The sequence below is a fragment of the Hydra viridissima genome, unplaced genomic scaffold (assembly GCF_058129835.1).
Source record: "Hydra viridissima isolate aposymbiotic clone 2 unplaced genomic scaffold, HvirCarnegie_v1 scaffold_6, whole genome shotgun sequence".
NCBI classification, from domain to species: domain Eukaryota; kingdom Metazoa; phylum Cnidaria; class Hydrozoa; order Anthoathecata; family Hydridae; genus Hydra; species Hydra viridissima.
Window position 1 is genome coordinate 4871591 of NW_028324305.1, and position 18668 is coordinate 4890258.

An 18668-nucleotide genomic window follows, 5' to 3' on the forward strand; every position below is an offset into this window, starting at 1 on the left:
ACGTAGAGTTTTTTATGAAATGATAATCAAAAAGTCAACTCTTTCAATATCCTGTAACACAGTTGCAGATGAAGTTATGATTTTCTGGTTTAAAGCTAATATTCCAACTATAGCAAAGCCTCATGTAGTTGCTAAACTAAAGAGTATTCACAAGCAACATGTCCAAGTGTCTAAGCACAGAAGTAGAAAATCAGCTACTCAACATAGCTATCAAGAAAAATTCACTACCAAGATGAATACACTTTTTGATATTGCCCATGGTGAATGGGATTGTCTCATCAAGATAAATGAAGATAAACAATTTCTAATAGACCAGAGAGGTCCCCGAAAGATGTTAATGACATCGGAAGACTTAATGTATAAGAAAGCAGTTGTAAAATACAGAAAATGCAAGCTTGAAGAAAAAAGGCGCTTTGAACAACATAAAGAAAGTAAGATTATATCTACAGATACATTAATGGATTACAATTCAGATTACTCTTTGGATGAAAATTCTGACTGCGATATGTCAATTCAAACACAAAAAGCTTTTAATCGTCCAAATAATTCAAAACATTCTACTATGGGCACTAGCCATTTCTCGATTACAATATCCAAACGTTGTATTCTTGACAATCAACTCTTTCATGCAGCATTAGACCGAACAAAAATAACACCACGACAAGCAATGATGGTTGTCACACCAGCCCTAGCTGCAATCAGTATTGATGTAAATAAACTAACATTTTCACGTTCCACTCTAATGGAAGCTCGAACTACATCCTGTGAATATCTTGCAATAGCAGTAAGAAAAAATTTTCAACCCTTGGTTCCACTAGTTGCTCATTTTGATGGTAAAATGTTGTCAAATGTTGTTAGAACCAGACGTGAATGTCTGCCAATTGTTGCATCTGGATTGGATATTGAGAAATTATTAGGGATCCCTGAGATACCTGCTGGTACTGGCCCTCTAATGGGACAAAAGGTAGTTGAGTTCATTCATGAATGGCCTGGCGTTGAGGAGCATCTTGCAGGTCTTTGCTTTGACACAACTGCAAGTAATACAGGAAGTCATAATGGGGCAATAACTGTCATACAGAAGTCAATGAATCGAAGAGTTTTGTTTTTAGCCTGTCGACATCATATTCTTGAAATCTGTGCAAATGCAGTGTTTGATGCGTTTTTTGTTTCAAAAGGACCAAACATTGAACTTTTTGGTAGAGTGAAGTCCCAGTGGGAGCTAATAGAAAAATCAAAGTTTGAACCACTTGAAAGTGATAAAAGTGGAGCTGGATGCCTTACAAAGTTTGAAAAAGAGTGGCTTGCATCTCGAAAATCCAATGTGGTGGAAAATTTGAAAAAATACTTAAAAGAAACGCAACCACGTGATGATTATAAAGAATTCGGAAGACTGGCTCTTCTCCTTTTGGGAGAAAATAATGATACAACAACTATTTGTATTCCTGGGGCTTACCATCGTGCAAGATAGATGGCTAAAGGTATATACTGTTTAAAAATTTTTGGTTTTCGTCATCAGTTGAATATCACAGAGAAAGAAATTGGGATTTTAAGAAGAATATGTCTCTTCATAACCACAATATATGCATGTTTCTGGTTTTCAGCACCTCTCACAACAGAAGCACCAATAAATGATCTCCTTCTTTTAAAAGTAATTGAGAACTATTGTCAAGTTGACAGCAAAGTTGCAAATGTTGCCAAAAATAAAATTAAACTTCAGTTATGGTATTTAAGTGAAGATCTAGCTGCTCTCCCATTATTCAGTGATAAAATTTCTGTTGAAGAGAAAATGGATATTGTAAATGCCTTACAAAAAGAACCATTACCAGGTGACAATAGAAGACTTGCTCCAAACAAGATTTATACATACTCTAAACTTTCTATAGCTAACTTTGTTACACGACGCTCAATGAACTTGTTTGACTCTCTCAATCTACCAAAAGAATTCTTGACATCGTCTCCTAAAACTTGGGCTAATCATGATGACTACAAGTCTGCTTGTAAGATAGTTCGTGCCATGAAAGTGGTTAATGACTGTGCAGAACGGGCAGTTAAATTAGCCACTGACTTTAATGAAGTTTTGACAAAAAATGATAATCAACCTCAGCTTCTCTAACAAGTAGTTGAGTATCATAGAAAACTTTTTTCAACTGAAGCTACAAAGAAACAGTTAAGCCATAATCATTCCAAATAACAACAATTTAATCTTGTTTTTCTGTTATATTTTTATTTAGTTATATGTCAAGGTTTGATTAAATTATGTATGTTATTTCATCCAAATAATTTTAAAATTTGTTATTTGTAACATGTTTTCTTAAACGCATAAGAAAAATTTTAATTCTTTTAAAAGTTTCATTCACAATATTTTTTGTTATTTTTAAATTTATAAGTTTCAATTATGGCTGAGGTAGAAATGGCTGGTAGAGGGACACCATTCTGGGCATATGGGCCACTGGTACTCACAATTAAAAAAACTGAAGAAATGTTAAAAAAGGACCTTTTTTAAGTACTTATAACAGCTTTTTGTATCTTTACCCCCTTCCCCTTGCCCCAAGTTAACCCCACCATATACATTCATACAGTTGTCGTCACCCTAAAAGTAAAACTGGTGCACGTAACACTGGCGATAGTTTGTTTAAAAACATTTCAGAAATTTATCATTTTTGAAAAAAACAGGTCTCAAAAGGGCTTAAGAAACAGGTCCGGGTCCTGGCGCCCTGAGGGTGCGGTGTGGGAATAGGTCACTGCTATATAAATTTGTTTTATTGTTATCACCCTAATAAGTAAAACTGATGCATACAACAGTGGCACAAGCTGATTTTAATAGATTTTTGAAACATTATTTTAGACAAAAACGGGTCTCAAAAGGGCTTAAAAAACAGGTCCGGGACCTATCATTTCTAGGGTGGAGTCTGGGAATAGGTCATTGCTATATACATTCTTATAATTTTTATAACCCTAATAAGTAAAACTGATGCATGTAACACTGACACTAACTGATCTTAATACATTTTAGAAATATGTCATTTTAGACGAAAACGGGGTTATGAAAGGGTTACAAAACAGGTGTGGGGGACCACTTCCCATCATCAGTTTGCAAAAAAAAATTATCTGTGAACTTTTTTTATTGAACCTCACCAAATAAGACGGTGTGCAACATCAAGTTCAAAAAAAAAAAAAAAAAAAAACCACCCTAATATATATATATATATATATATATATATATATATATATATATATATATATATATATATATATATATATACGCCAAGTATCACCAAATTATAGTATATTTGGTATATGATAGCTATTATATAACCTAGGGCTTACGTTTAATAAATTACCTTAAAATACTGTATAATTATAAGGTATTTAAATGATAAATTTTTAGAACCTACTTATACTTTAATATTAATCCCAAAGCTGTTTATGGAAATCCCAAAATGATTTTTTCATGGGACATCCACAATAGAAAAAGCAATGTGTAAAAATCAACTTCCTAAGTATAATACCAAAAAAGTTATGACATTTTAAATAAACAAGGTCAAGTGAAAAGGTCAAAACTTTGAAAGGTCATATCTCAGGAAATAATTGACATAAGTCAAAAAAATTTACATATTTTTCTTCTGTCCATATGCCCAACATGTGAGCCAATTTTTATCAAAATCCGAGACAATGATGTCGGATGGGTGGTTCCACTTGACATGGAATGCCCCCAAAGTCTCTTTAACACTGTTAAAAGTTTAAACTTATTTTGAAACAATAAATAACAGACTTTACTAAAACAATAAATATAGCAACATAATTTTATAGTAAAATTTGTTAATAGAATAAATCATATAAATAGCAGACTTTACTAATAAAACTATCCAAACATATAATATCACATAATTCCATAATAACCAAATATCAAAAAATAACTAAAAAATACCTGAACAGAACTGCTATTCATTTTCAGCATTCTATCAACATATTCCCTTGCTTTGTCTGCTCGACTGTTGTGAAACAAAAACATACTTCCAAAAAATAGAGCTGTTTCACCACATTGACTTCTTTCTGTTTTCAACTTTGCCTCTAGTTGCTGAACAATTGCTTTATCAAAATTCTTTAATCGTTTATTAGCAACAATTAAAGCCATCAATGTACATATCACTACATCAGGCTTATCTTTGATAGATTGGAACTCATAGATTGCTTCAGTTACATTATCTGGGGAAGCAAGAGATTGTATCATTCAGCTATTTACAACTAATGCATTTCAATTCACAATAAGGAATTTAAAAAACAACAATTATGTGTAAGTTAAAAAAAATAAAATTTAGAAAATTTAGTTTAAAAAAACAACAACAACCTTCCATAAGCATTCCATAAGCTTTCCAAAATACCAGCACGTAGTCATTGCCATACTTTTTTAGAGAGTCTAAACAAACTGTTTGGAGCTGTTGATAGAAGCCTTCTCGACAGCAATAATTTATCCATGCCTAAATTTTTCAAAAGAAGGCAAATTAGACTTCTAATAATCTTAAAATAAACAACAAATTAAATTCTTTAACACTGTGTACTTTTAAGCATAAAAACTTAAAAACTTAAACTTAAAAACTAACACTTTGTACTTTACTTAAAATTGAATTATTTACCAGAGTATTTGAATCAGTAGCAGCCATTAGATTTAATTTCTTATTTTTATTATTTCCTTCTAAAAGCAAAAATAAGTTTAAAACAGGAGTTTTAAATTCTCTTAACACATTTATGAGAATTTAAGGATTTATTTCAGACAGTCAAGGCATAAAAGATATTTAAGTCAATACATGTTCTTTTATTCAAAGCAAAAATAATACAGCACTGCTAAAATAAAATTGTCAAAAAATTATAGAAATCTTCTCAGCAAAATTTTGATTGCTTGTATATTATTAATTATTGATTGCTTATTATATTTTCATTAGTGCTTTTTCAGAAGATTTGATTATTTTAAAATATAAATAGATCTTAATAAAAAATACTGCATATATTACAAAAAAATAAATAAAAATTTTTTATCAAAATACTTTAAAAACTACTAAAAAATTTTTAATTGGTATTGTATATATCTATTATAGTTTCGTGACATTCCCTTAAATCCATATCACAAAACCCTACAGAAAAACGTCCTTTTGGAGATTTAAAGTAATCCAGACCTCTACCAATCTTAATAATCCAACCATTGTCAAATTCAATTTCTCTGTCGTGTATTGTAGAAGAAAACTCTATTGTCATTATGATACCATATAACCTCAAACTTGTTGTAAGCTCTTCCAACTTTTTTCCTTGTTCAACTGAATTATTTTCATCCACACCTTAATTCAAAACATTTCAAAATAAACTAAAATAGCTTTCAGGTAGGAAAGAGTGAGGAGGGATTCCTAATCACACTAAAACACAGTGTGGAAAAAACTCTGTTTAACATTCTGATCATACATATACACATAGAGGTATAATGGGTTGGAAAAAAAAAAAAAGTTACCTGTCACAACTTTAATACACTTTAAATTTTTGGCTTTCTTGAGTAAAAGCTCACAGAACCTCAGCAAATTCAAAACCTGATGATGACTTCTAATATAAGCATCATTAATGAAAACATTAGTTAAATCGCTATCAATATATTTCGAAAATAAGGTACAGTAACTGCAACCTCTTTGATTATCTTTTATTTCAATTCTTTCATGAAACTTTCCATCTGTTTTACTTTTTGCTATAAACGCTTTTAATTCTTCAGCTCTTTTCATATAAGATGAAACTTTAAGACGAATTTGATTTTTTAAAGCTTCTTCAGCTACTGCAGGAAGTAACTTCAACAAGATTTCTATACCTTCTTCATAACAAACTTTTGCTTCAGAATACTTTTTACTTGAATCAAGTTCAACTGCTCTTTTTAACATCTGAGTTGCTGATTCCATTTTTCTTAATATTAGAATTTGAGTATATAAACAAAAGTTTGGTATTTAGTTAACTATTTACATCTATAGTCTTTCTTCTACCTAACTTCAAATTAGATAACAAAACAAATATAGTTTTATTTATACTTTTAACTTGAAACAAGTTTTAATCCTAAGCTGGCGCTATATTTAAAAAAAAAATTATATGAAACAGAAATGTAAACTGTGAAGCTTATAAACTGTTATTTTGTTAAAATTAAAGTGTTGTTATTGTTGCTGCGTGGTTACTATTTTAAAAACAACTTTACGGCTCTTGTTTCTCGAAGTTAATATTAAGAATTTTAATACCGGCTGCCGATTCATTAACAACAATAATCTACAGGAAAAACCACAGATGTCCAACCTCACAAACTTTTCAAACACAAAATGCCATTTTTCTCAAAAATAGAAAAAGTGGACAATTTTGGTTGTCCTATGAAACATTCAACTGTTTAAAGAGATTTTTAGACTGATCTGAGTACAAGGCTTTTTTTAATCAATTCTTGTTCCAAAAAACAAAAATGATAATTTATACCTGTGGAATCTTTTAGACAAGTACACTTTTAAAAAAAATTGTAATAAAACTTTAAAAAATATTCCTTACTTGAATAAATTTATGTAAAAAAATTAGTTGGGGCACGTATTTTTATAAAATTTTTTAAAAGAATTAGTAAGTTAGTAAAATAATTTTTTTTTAGTCTTTCCTCATTCCAAACTTAGCTTTTAGGAGTCAAAATGCTCCAAACTTATTAAACTTTCTCTTCTCTTCTTATGTTGTTTCTCTTCAATTTTTCTCTAAAAATAATGGTATTTTGACGTTTTTTTAGAAACAAATAATTTTTTTTCTGTTCCTTTCTTTGTTTATTAATTCGTCGCCAACAAAATAAATATAGATTTTGCCTTGTTGTCGTTTATGCAGTATACTGGGTTAGTGTTATTCTTTCCCCAACCTTCCCAAACATTTTTTTAGCATTTTTAGCAAGAATAATTTTTGATAATTCAAGGAAAAAGAAGTTCTAGGAATATTGGGACAGGTCTTGAAAACCTAAGTTAAAGTTTTTTTTTTTATGTTTTAAAAGGAAGGTTTTAAAAAAAAGTTATATTATTATCTCCAGAGATTTTTCAGAAAACTATCAAAATTATATAGAATTTGTAATGGCAGCAGTTGCACACCATAGCATGCATCAAGTATATAGTTTAAATCATCTGCCTGTCCTTATGTGGCCTGGTACAATAATATCTGATACCGTTGGCCCTTTTTTGAATCTTTTGTAGAGATGTGAATTTGTGTGCTTTTATTTATTTCATATATTTGTTTTGATTTGTTTTTGATTTGTTTTAATGTATCAGTTGTCCGGAGGTAAAGAGTACCATCCCATAAATAGTGATATTTTAAGGAGACCAAAAAGAAAATACATTTTAGATTTTTTTTTTCAGCTAATTTGATTCGATACTTCGATATACTTTTTTACCACGATATTTGGGGTAATATAAAGCAGTTTAAATGTTATATTTCGTTTTTTTAATACTTTTGTATAGTTTTGAATACATTTATTTTGCCTTTTAACGTCATGTTAGGCTAATGTTAAATTTTCTTACTATATCCTACTTGTGTAGCAGTGTAATGGAATTCAGATATAACTATAAAGTACTAACATTTAATTTATTTATTAAGTTAGAAACTGGTGAAAAACACAGACCATTTTAAAAAAACACAGACCCATTTAAAAAAAAAAAATTTCAGCACATTTTACCGGGAAATTTTTTAAATGAAACATCAGTCTGAAATTTCGGTTTATGTTTTAAATTAAAACTATATGTCTCATTTATTAACTACGTAACAAAAAATTATAATTGGAGGTTTCCTCGGAGGTATGCAAAAGTCTTCGTCTTGATACTGCTCATCATCTTGCGCACAACAGGTTCAGGGACTTTTTCACACTCTTTTTCCCATGATTTCAACATAGCGTCGGTGGTTTTAATTACCTGTAACTTCTTAGACGTACATCCCTTGATAATTGCTCAAAAATTCTCGATCGGTCGCCATTGAAAGCAGTTTGGAGGATTCAGCACCTTCGGGAGGAAAACTAGCTCTTTGGCATTCAACCAATCATTCGTGTATTTGTCGTAATGACATGAAGCGAGATCTGGCCAGAAGGTGGTGGATTATTATGGGATTTGATAAAAGGTAGCAGAATTTTTGCAAGCACTCAGAGACGTAAAGTTCCTTAGTTATTGCCTGAGAATTGACAAACGCCTTCGATTTACAGCCACAACTGCATATTGCTTATCATATCATTTACTTTTTACAGAACTTGTCGCACTTTTGAAACTTAAATTTGTCGTGAACACCATATCGCTCATTTGAAACATAAAATTGGCGACCTGGGATCTGTTTTGAGTCAGTTTTGACGTATGTTTCATTGTCGATGATAAGGCAGCCATTTTGATTTGTTATCACAGAATCAAATAATTTTTTAGCTCGCTTTTTGGTAGACAAATTCTGTTTCTCATTGCGATTAGCTACTTTCATGATTTTAAAAGACTTCAAATTACAGAATTTACGCACTTTTATCACGAATGATCTTGAAGCTCCGTATTGTTGAGCTCGAATTCTGTCCAATAAAATGGCTGGGATTTTGCGTGAATGATCGCTTTAAGTTATCAACTTATTTCTTATCAAGGAATTCTTATTTTTTTCCTAATCCTTTCTTCCGTTGAATAGTTACAGACTTCCGGAATCTAGAAATCTCAGTTGGACTGTTGATTGAGGTACTTTGGTTGCCTTTGCGATTAAAGAATGTGAAGCGCTTGGAATCAAAATATAATTGTGTAGAACTTTTTCGCGAGCTTTTTCTTGTTTCGAGGACATTTTAAAAAGTAGGAAAAATTTCTTTTACAGTCTTTTTTTTTTCAATAGCTAAGATATCTTAGCTATTAAGATATAAACCGAAATTTTAGACTGATGTTTTATTTAAAAGATTTTCCCGGTAAAAAGTGCTCAAATTTTACGTAGCCGGTCTTTAAGTAAAATTTATTCATCGGAGTGAATACTTGCATTAAAAAAAAAAAAAAAATACTGCAATAATGGTCGACATCTTTTAAACAGCAAAATATGTCAAATGGTAATCCAGGTTCAAAAACTCTTTCTTTAAAAAACTCTTTAAAAATTCATGGCATCCTGTCCGCAAGAGTGATAGTAAAAACATAATATCATTATATCTTGAAGTTTGTGATTGCCTTAGAGCAATTACTTGAAAGTGATTGCTCTAAGGCAATCATAGAAGTTCCTTGTTAACATCTAAATTTCTGGGGAAAAAATGAAGTAGTTTTATTGAAAATTATTAGTTTGGTCTTCCTTTATCTTGTTTAAATATTTGCTTAAACTTCATAAAGCCAATTGGATCCATTTTATAGAAAGTATATTCATGTGAGGTCTGATTAACAGTTGCCAATACCAAAAAGTTAAAATTATGAACTCTCAAGCCTGTTTCCTTTTTACTCGTCTTTTTTCTTTTACTTCCAGTAACTTCATATAATGAGTCCGTTTCTATATGAGTATGTCCCTATAGTACAAATTTAAGATTCATAACTTTATAAATTGTTCATATTTATGCAGAATCCAGAACAATCCCAATAATTCCAAACTTGTTTTATTTTAACCGTAGCAGTTATCGGTCTACAACGAAACTTCAACAGCATTTGCATTTGGAATATTTTGATCCAACCTACTTCAAAAGTGCAGATGCTATTTCATTTGCTTCACGACATGCTTTTAATTCATCCCACATTATACAACTAACGGCTTGACCGAATGTTTTGAGACGAAGTTGAAACACTTGTTTCTTCTTCACTTTCCTTTTTTATTTTCTGATTTATTTATCAAAACGACATGAAAAAGAAATGAAAAAAGTTAACAGTTCACAAGTAGAAAAAAGTCCCTATTCTTCAATTTTTCGTAATTTACTGCATACGCTTTCCATCACGGTATAGAAAACTTTCATATCGATCTTTTTTAATTGTTTTTTGATCCTGTTCTCCAACTGTTTTTCATTCGTTGCTCCTTAACCTTGCTTATAAAACGTATCACTCAAAAAATGAGCCAATAGTCCTCGATTGCCCTGGGTTTCATCAAATTCAGTTATTCATACGCTTCGACTCAATAGGTACATTGTGCTCATTGAGGTATTCTATTTTTTTTTTTTTTTTTTTTATAATGGGACATGGCTAGGTCAGGCCAAAAAATATATTTATCTTGTAAATAATGTTTGTTGATGAATTTTAACTGTTTTGGCAAACAATTCTGCATCGAACGAACTTTTGTCTTCCCTTTGTTTTCGATATTTGCTAGGCATTTGTTCGAGTTGCTGTTGACTATAATTTGGCGCGCCTTATCTCTTATGATATTTTAAATCCAGTTTTTTAAAATTTCGATAAACACAAGATTGTGAGATATTGAATTTTGAAGCGAATTTTCTTTGGCTCACAACAGTATTTTCTGTAAAATTTTTCAATATTTGTTGCTGTTGTTTGTTCAATTTAATTGGACGACCTTTTTTTGTCTTATTTTCACATGGCAGAACATCCTCAAAGCGATTGATAATTTTTAAATGACGTTTTTAAATGATTTAGTTATTTAATATTTACGTAGTGTTCAAAGGAAAAGGTAAGGGGAGGTTTGGGTTGTAGAGTTGTGTGGAAAGGTTAACGGAGGTTTGGAACAAGGTTGATGGCGTGGAGATTACTTGGTTAGGAAAGGGCGTGGTCTGGGGATTATTTGGTTACGAGCTAAAGTTCTGTTTGCCGTCCTCAGTATATTCTGTTATATAATAAAAGTCAATAAATGTTCTATTAGTGTGAAATGGTTAGCACTTTTATATTCATTATATTTATAAAATACAAATTCTTTCCGCTTTATCGTTAATTGTGATGGCAGGTTGAATAAGCCTCCGTGTGTACGTCTTTTCTCAGTTGTTTTTAACTTAATTCTTTTTGCTTTATCATTTATTTATATGAAGAGTGGACGAGTCATCTTGTGTGAGTCATTTATCAATTATTGTTTTTAATCTAAATCTCCCTCCTCACAGTATGGAATAAAAATTGAACAATATTTTATATATTTAGAAAGAGAAGTATATGGGGTACAAAACAGTATTAAAAAAAATAATTTTCTTGTATGCTTAAATTGTATTATTTAGGTAAATATTTTGTCTCAAAACTTTCGGTCCACCCATTAGCTACTTTGTTATAGGAATCATCTATTGTAAAGTTAAAAATCCATTATTTATTTTTATACAAGCTTAGAGTAGGCAGACATTTTTGAAAATCTCCCAATATTTCTTTTTGATTTCTGTTTGATCTGTTCCTGGAAATGTAAACGGTAGATTGAATTTCTTTGTTATAAACATCTGCATGTTATAATAACCAATATTTAGCTAAACTTGTTTTGTCAGTTTTTTTAAAAATGCGCATTTTCAGGTATTGACTATGCCATTCTTTGATGGAAATTCCAGATTCAAGAAATATTTTCCAGGACGTTCACTGTAGTAGTAACTTTCATATGATGGGAAAAAAACAAATCATCTCTAATGAGTCTAGTTTATTAGAACATATCTTTCCGCGTCTACCTGGTTCCATTAAACTTCAATCTCGTCTTCTATCAAGAGAGTTTATAACTACTTTGTTTAACAAAATATTTAAAAACAGCCTTGAAAAAGTTCATTCTTTGATTATTTACAGTGAACGAGTAAATTAAACAATTCGTTTTTGGCTTGTTTCCATCTCTTTTACGTGATCTGTTTATAAGTTTTGTTTTCACTGAAGAAGCTACAAACTGACGTCTAAAATTAACATTTTTTTTTTATTTCAGTATTCATTTAATACAGCCAATCTTTTATTTTTTTTCCTCTCAACTTATATTTATCTGCACAAGCAAATTTTTACTTGTTGTCCTTACTATTTATATCTCCAGCGGCATAACAAGAATTGCATCAGACAGCCATTCTTGCGGATGACAGACACGTTTTCTTTCTCTTTGTTTAATTTGTGGTTTAAAACCTTCTTTTCTGGTTTTTGACTATCTATGTCTGAACTTTCTAAAAAAAAATTATATGTTTGTGGATCATGCGTCATTATCTGTATCGCCCACATCACTCTGTTATTCATGTATAAATTTTTATCCAACTCATTTTCATTCATGTTCTTTTTAAAATTCAAGTGTTTCTTATCCGTAGAACCGGATACCTTTTCACAGTTCTATATGCTTGCTCCATCTTGGACATCTTAACAATACAAATTATAACTAGATACTACAAGATTACAAGAGAGGTAAATAATATAAGTAACTTGCATAAAATTTGAAAAAATTGCTAATGTTAGTTCACAAAATTTTTAAGTAGATCGAAAAGCCATATCTGGACAGTGTTTTTAAAAAAAATATTCTAGTCTCAGACGATAAGGTTACATTCTGACTTTTCCTTCTACCTAGTGAAGTACCATGGTGCCATTCGTGTATTACTGATTCGTTTACATTTGATTTCAGGACATTCAAGCTAATTTAGTGAACTATGGTAAAGTTAATAATATTTTGCTTAAGATAACGGGTTTAAACACTGAAAGAGTAACAGTTTACAGATGTAGAAATCCTGTTTCAAATATCACAAGCTTTTTTTGCGTAGAATTTTCAATTTGCTATTATGACAACACTCTTATGCAAACTAATTTATGGAAATATTTAAACCTTAAATCTAAACGCAGGTTTAATTACAAGATTGTACTTAAAGTTGGTTGTACTTAAAGAAGTTTTCCATAGCTGCTTAAAGCTGCAGACAAAGACCTCGGGTCTGGGGTATCTAGCGCTAACAAATTAAACGTTTTGAAATTCTGCGTTACATAAATCAAACAACTTAAAATATAAGTTAAACTTTGTTTGTAAAAAAAATGGTCAAAAAATTAAAACTAAAATCTTATATATATAACATCTCTTCATCGAAGAAATATGATTTAAGTGTAACAGTTACATTCTTAACACGCTTTGATCTGAACCGCTACTAACTTGTTTATGAGTCAGACAAGCATTTAAAGCAAGTGAGAGTACGTTACGAGTATCTTGCGGAAGTATTACACCGTCATCCCATAACCTAGCAGAACCATAGTAACATGATCTTTCAAGTTCAAATTGTTTAAGTTGGTCTTTATTGGTTATTTCATTCTCCAAAAAATCTAAATCTTCAATAAATAATTTAGAATTGGGCCATCTAAACAAAAATCTTGGTGCCATGCTTCTTCCACACATTGCATAGTTGCCAGTACCAAAACTATTGCCAATAAGGACAGTTATTTTTGGTACACAAGCTGTAGCAACAGCAGCAATTAATTCAGCTTTATATTTTATTAATGAAGTTTCAGATTTTGAATTACTTGATAAAATATCTTGGAAGAATATCAGAGGAATACCCCTTTGATTGCACAGAGAAACAAAATTACAACCTTTCAAACACCCTTCTGGAGTAAAAGAACCATTATTGGCTAAAATCCCAACTAAAATTCCATTTAAACGGGCATATCCTGTCAAAATACTTGCTCCAAAAGATGGCTTGTACTCATGAAATCGACTTCCATCAACTATTCGTGAAAGAATTTGCTGAATAAATAAGCGCCCATTGCTATCACGAGCAAATTGCAAGACAGAGAAATCTTTAGGATCATAAATTGGTTCTTCAACATGCCTGGATTCGTCAATGTATAAATTCATGTTCAAAGTTGACATCACATCTTTTGTTATTTCTATTGCCTCAAATTCATCATTTGTCTTATAGTCTGCACACCCACTTCTTTCACAGTGAATTACTGCCCCACCCAGATCTTGTTCAGTAACTTGTTCACCAGTAGCTGCAAAAACAAGAGGGGGCCCTGCCAGAAAGATGCTACTTATTTTGTCTATCATTACTACTTCATTTGACATAGTAGGAATGTAAGCAGCACCTGCAGTACAAGAGCCTGCTACAATGCAGATCTAAACAAAACAAACAGATAAAATTAAAGAATATTTATTTAAGTACATACATACATACATACATACATACATACATACATACATACATACATACATACATACATACATACATACATACATACATACATACATACATACATACATACATAATGGTTACTGAAATTTATAAAGTTTATAATGTTTTGTTAATCTTCATAGTTGAAATTTGTATAAGATATATATAGCTATCATACTGAATTAAAGATTATTTGAAACGAAAATTTTGCAAAACATGTTCCTAAAATTAAAATTTATGGAATATATAACTTTGCATAAAGAGTGATGCAATGTTTTAAAGTATGTAAAACTATCAGAAAAGATCAGGGTGGGCACAAACTAATCACAACTTTACACTTTTACAAATACATATTTAATACTAAAAAGATAATAAATCATTTAATTCATAAAAGTATTTAAACAAAAATCGGAAACTACTTCTGAACAGGGTACATTAAATCATAATTCTAAACAATGTAAGTTAAATCATATACTTCTGAACAGTGTTCATAAAATCATTAGTTAGGTAAAATATTTATACAAAAGATTTTATTTGAAAATTCAAAAAAAAAAAGCTTTAAGCATAAATTTAAATATCTAATATACAAAAATATGTACTTGGGGTATTCCTGCAGCATTCATGATAGCTTCATTATAAAATATTCTGCCACCTGGATTAAAAACTTCAGCTTGCAGGGGTAAAAAACCCCCTCCCGAATCAACAATATATACACAGGGTAGATTATTCTCAGCTCCTATCTCCTGCATTCGCTTTTGTTTTTTTACACCAATGGGGAAAATAGCTCCTCCTTTAAAAAAAAAGAAAAAATTACTTAACTCGTTTTTATAACTTGCCATTTTATTATAATACAACAAATAAAAAACTTTAGACCTTTTTGCATTGTTAAAGCACATGGAAAACTTTAGATATACAACTTAAATGATTAAGAGTGTGTATATTTTTGTGCACAAGTGTGTTGTGAGTATCAGTTAGAAATTTTGAGGTTATTTACTATTTTAAAAAAGATAAGAATTATCTAGCTTTAAAGAATATGACAAGATTTTCATATCACAGTGAGTTAAAACATAAAGATATATACATATAAAATGTACACATAAGTTTGAAAAACCTTTAACAGTTGCATCATTAGCTCCAATAATACAAAGCTGATTTGATATTTTGCCAATAACAACAACAACACCAGCACTAGATATATCTCCATAATTCATTTCAAGCCCAGAAAACATTCCAATTTCTAGTAGTGGATAGTCATGATCAACTAAGAGCTCAATTCTCTTTCGAGCAAGAAGTTTTTTATTTCTCTGGGTATGGTAAAGTATTGCATTATCTCCTCCACCATTCATAGATTTCTTTCTCTTTTCTTGAAAAATGTTATTTACGTTTTCATTAAGCTTGAGACATTCTTGGTATTCATTTGCAGTTAAATTTAAATGACCATCTAAAATTTTAAATCTTCTTTTGGGGCTTGAGGTAAGTGGATTAACTTGATTCAACGATGAATAGCAGTAAGCGAAATTTTTAGTATAACAGAGAAATTTATTAACTCTCTTCACTGGTATTTTAATTAATGGGAGAGAAAACATGTCAATCCCGTTTTATAACAACTAAGCAAAGTTTGATTTGATATCACATGCTGTCGAATGACTTTTAGTGGGATAAATTTGCATTTAACATAAATAGCTTAAGTTTTTTTATAAGATTTTTTTGAAACAAGATAACAGGCAAGACTGAACTTATCATTTTTAGTGTTATTATTATTTTTAGTGTCGTAAGTTATTTTAAATTGCCTGAAAACGGGGGTCTTGACCTTAACTTTAAGAAGGCTTCGCGGATTATCTTTAAGGCTACTGAAAACTTTGTATTCACTCTCCAAAGATTGTTTATAATCATAATGAATAGATTCAGAGCTTTGTTAAGACAAAACCCAATCCTTTAATTGTATAGGAATTTGACAAAAGTGATGAAAGTTCAAAAAAAATCTTAGCGTTGGTTCTGCTGGTTTGCCAGAGAAGTGGTATCCATGGACTCCAAATACTTTTCAACATTATTGTAAATTCTATTTGTATTTCCACTAAGTAGATGAAGTTCTATTGAAACAAGAGTTTAAATAGCCTGAGCGGCCATCAGGCAGATCAAGTTTGGATTATCTTTTTAGATCTTTACAGGTTGCTTTGCAAGTATTAGTAGATAAACAAATAGAAATGTTAAATTAATAGAAAAAGGTTTTCCTTGCCTTGTTCAGTTCCTCTGTTAAGTTTTCTCTTCTTTTGTGCGAATAAACATTAAAAGGGAATTTACTTTACAAGGATAAACATGGGAAAAGGAAAAGAGTTGCTGATTCTTCTGTCAAATTGCATTTTATGAAGTGGAGAAAAAAATGCAATCAAGAGAGCTATTTACTTTGAGCATACTTCTATAAGTTAAATTAAAAATATTACAAAAACATTGAAAAAAAGATATTGAGAGTGGTAAACAATGGTATAATGTATTTAAAATCTTTAAAAAAAATTTCTTAAGTATATTAATACCAATGTTTTTTTATTCGAAAATCCCAAATCACACACTAAGTCATTCAGTTCTATATGGCTAAAACATTGAGACAATTTTAAATGTTTAGCATTAGACAAAAAGTCAATTAATATCAAAACTTGATATTAATTCTTCAGTTTCTTTATTAGGTATGTTATGTTTATCTTCTAACGAAAAGTTCAAAAGTTGGAATTGGAATTTCTTCAACGTGTGGAACTTGTCTAATAGCAGCAGGAATGATAGGATTTAGGAATTTGGCTTTTAATTTTTAACAGAAAATACAAGTGTTCTCATTTTCTGCTAAAAAAACAAATCTTTCAATGTAATCCCTTAGAAATGATTATAAAGACTTCTTACTTCCTTCAATGGCCTTTTTGTGAACTCTCGTGAGCGTGATTTAGCTTATCACAAAAGTTGTGAGATTACAAATCACTCTAAAATATAGAAAAAACGTCTGCAATAGATACAAAGACATTCATAATATGTATTAAATATATTTGTGGCTTACCACAAGAAAATGTATTAAGCAGAGGAAAGTAGGTTGTATCGTAGACCCGATCGTAAACGTTATTTACCGTAATTAACATTTTAATTAGCATTTACTCTAGAATATTGGGGTGGAAGGTAGGGGTGGTAAAATAATCGGAATTTTGAATTAATCGATTAACGATTAATTTTCGATTAATTTTAAGAAATGAATTTTTACGAATTACAAAAAGCATATTGCTACTGATAAAGGTTTTATTTCTCTTTTTTCGTCAGATATGATCTTAAAAAAACATAAGTTATTAACAGTATTATCATTTAAACTTCGTTCGTAACTTAGTAATAAACAAACCAGCAGCACTAAAACTTCTTTCTGCTTCTATAGAAGATGGGGGAAGACTCAGTATGCCGTTGTAAATCTTTTCAAAAGAGCATGTCCTTTTTCCACTGTTTTCAAATACTGCCATTTCACGTTTAATACAAGTCAAAATCTCTTGAAGGGATGAATTACAAGTTATTCCTTTAGCTCTTCTTATTGATGAAGTTGTAGGTGATAGAATTTCTGCTAGTTCATCAGCTTTAGTTTTTTTTTCTCATTAGTTCCATATTAGAAAGTTTGACTTATATTAGTATTTTGCTCTTTATAATTTTGTTGTAAAAACAAAATAATTTTTTCAGATTTTACCAGATTACAGTCTCTATTTCCCACTGCTATAACACTTAGCTCTGCAATATGAAGAGCCTGAACATTATCAGAGATCTGTTTTCAGTTCTGGATATATCCACAAGAGCTTTTCCAATAACACTTTTTAATTCCAAGAACCGTTTTAACATACTGATTAAAGAATTCCATCTTGTTTTAATATCCAGAATAAGCTTAAGTTCTTTTTCGAAATCATTTGTACAAATATTTTGAAGAACATCATTTTTAAGTAGTGATTTTCTAAACATCTTGACTGTTGTACGAACCTTTGATATAAGAATACCATAGTCCTCATTAAACTGGGTTCCCTTATCAACAAAACTATTATTTTCTTTATTCCAGCATTCTTCATGGTCATTATCATCATCAGGATCAATTCAGCTTCTTCATTTTTATCATCATCATCATCATTGATTAGATCCTTTTGAGTTGTTTCCATTGCTGAATTTTTTTTCTTATAAAAAATATCACATACTGCAAGATGAATCCCATGGCAATGGCAAAGTTGGTGGATGACTCCCATTTCTCGTCCCATTTTCTTCATAACTGAAGCACCATCAGTGACACATCCAAAGATATCAATGGTTAAATTCAATCCGGATTCTTTTATTTTGTCAGTAACAATAATAACTGCTCTTTCTGAAGGCATTGAACCATTCATTCTAATCATTCCAAGAAAATAGTGACTTTTGTCTGAACAATGTACATTAAGACTCAAATATTTTCTAGTTCCACCTGAAGTCCACTCATCAAGAGAAATTGAAAATCTTTCTCCGTTTAATTTTTTTTGCTGAGAATTGAAGTTGATGAATGGAATTTAAGTTCAACTGAACAATGTTTGCACTTGAATGTTGAATTGTTTTTATTTTCTGAAAAAATATGGTTCCAAGCTTTAGAACGAATTTAAAAATTTTTTTTAATCGATTAATC

General features: G+C 30.4%; 3 protein-coding genes across 4 annotated transcripts in view; all 3 read right to left on the bottom strand.

The window, feature by feature from the left end:
* The window catches only part of LOC145189904 (tetratricopeptide repeat protein 21B-like), a 37415-nt gene extending 32649 nt beyond the window's left edge, over nucleotides 1–4766 (bottom strand). For both annotated transcript variants that reach the window (XR_016453238.1, XM_090090064.1), the window contains exons 1-3: nucleotides 4635–4766; nucleotides 4349–4478; nucleotides 3929–4206 (exon numbers count right to left, since the gene is read on the bottom strand). Coding sequence is in view for 1 of the 2 variants with exons in the window: in XM_090090064.1 (XP_089946190.1) it covers nucleotides 3929–4206; nucleotides 4349–4478; nucleotides 4635–4661 (435 nt within the window). In the remaining variant the exon portion in view is untranslated. The remainder of the gene's footprint in view (nucleotides 1–3928; nucleotides 4207–4348; nucleotides 4479–4634) is intronic.
* A 206-nt stretch (nucleotides 4767–4972) lies between these two features.
* On the bottom strand, nucleotides 4973–6046 carry LOC145190162 (MIT domain-containing protein 1-like). The gene is made up of 2 exons (XM_090090066.1): nucleotides 5498–6046; nucleotides 4973–5330 (listed from the first exon to the last, which is right to left on the bottom strand). Exons 1-2 carry the CDS (start codon nucleotides 5928–5930, stop codon nucleotides 5065–5067), a joined length of 699 nt encoding a protein of 232 aa, XP_089946192.1. The 5' UTR covers nucleotides 5931–6046; the 3' UTR covers nucleotides 4973–5064.
* A 6774-nt stretch (nucleotides 6047–12820) lies between these two features.
* Nucleotides 12821–15815, bottom strand: LOC145190272 (methylcrotonoyl-CoA carboxylase beta chain, mitochondrial-like). The gene is made up of 3 exons (XM_080067091.2): nucleotides 15129–15815; nucleotides 14617–14807; nucleotides 12821–13962 (listed from the first exon to the last, which is right to left on the bottom strand). The coding sequence occupies exons 1-3, from the start codon at nucleotides 15601–15603 to the stop codon at nucleotides 12964–12966; spliced, it is 1665 nt and encodes a 554-aa protein (XP_079923217.2). The 5' UTR covers nucleotides 15604–15815; the 3' UTR covers nucleotides 12821–12963.
* Nucleotides 15816–18668: the final 2853 nt, after the last annotated feature.

Coding starts and splice junctions, on each gene's coding strand:
- LOC145190272 (XM_080067091.2), bottom strand. CDS start 15,603: ATGTTTTCTCTCCCATTAATTAAAATACCAGTGAAGAGAGTTAATAAA. Junction 14,808..15,128: donor TAATGATGCAACTGTTAAAG/GTTTTTCAAACT, acceptor TTTTTTTTAAAG/GAGGAGCTATTTTCCCCATT. Junction 13,963..14,616: donor ATGCTGCAGGAATACCCCAA/GTACATATTTTT, acceptor TGTTTTGTTTAG/ATCTGCATTGTAGCAGGCTC.
- LOC145190162 (XM_090090066.1), bottom strand. CDS start 5,930: ATGGAATCAGCAACTCAGATGTTAAAAAGAGCAGTTGAACTTGATTCA. Junction 5,331..5,497: donor GTGTATTAAAGTTGTGACAG/GTAACTTTTTTT, acceptor TTTTGAATTAAG/GTGTGGATGAAAATAATTCA.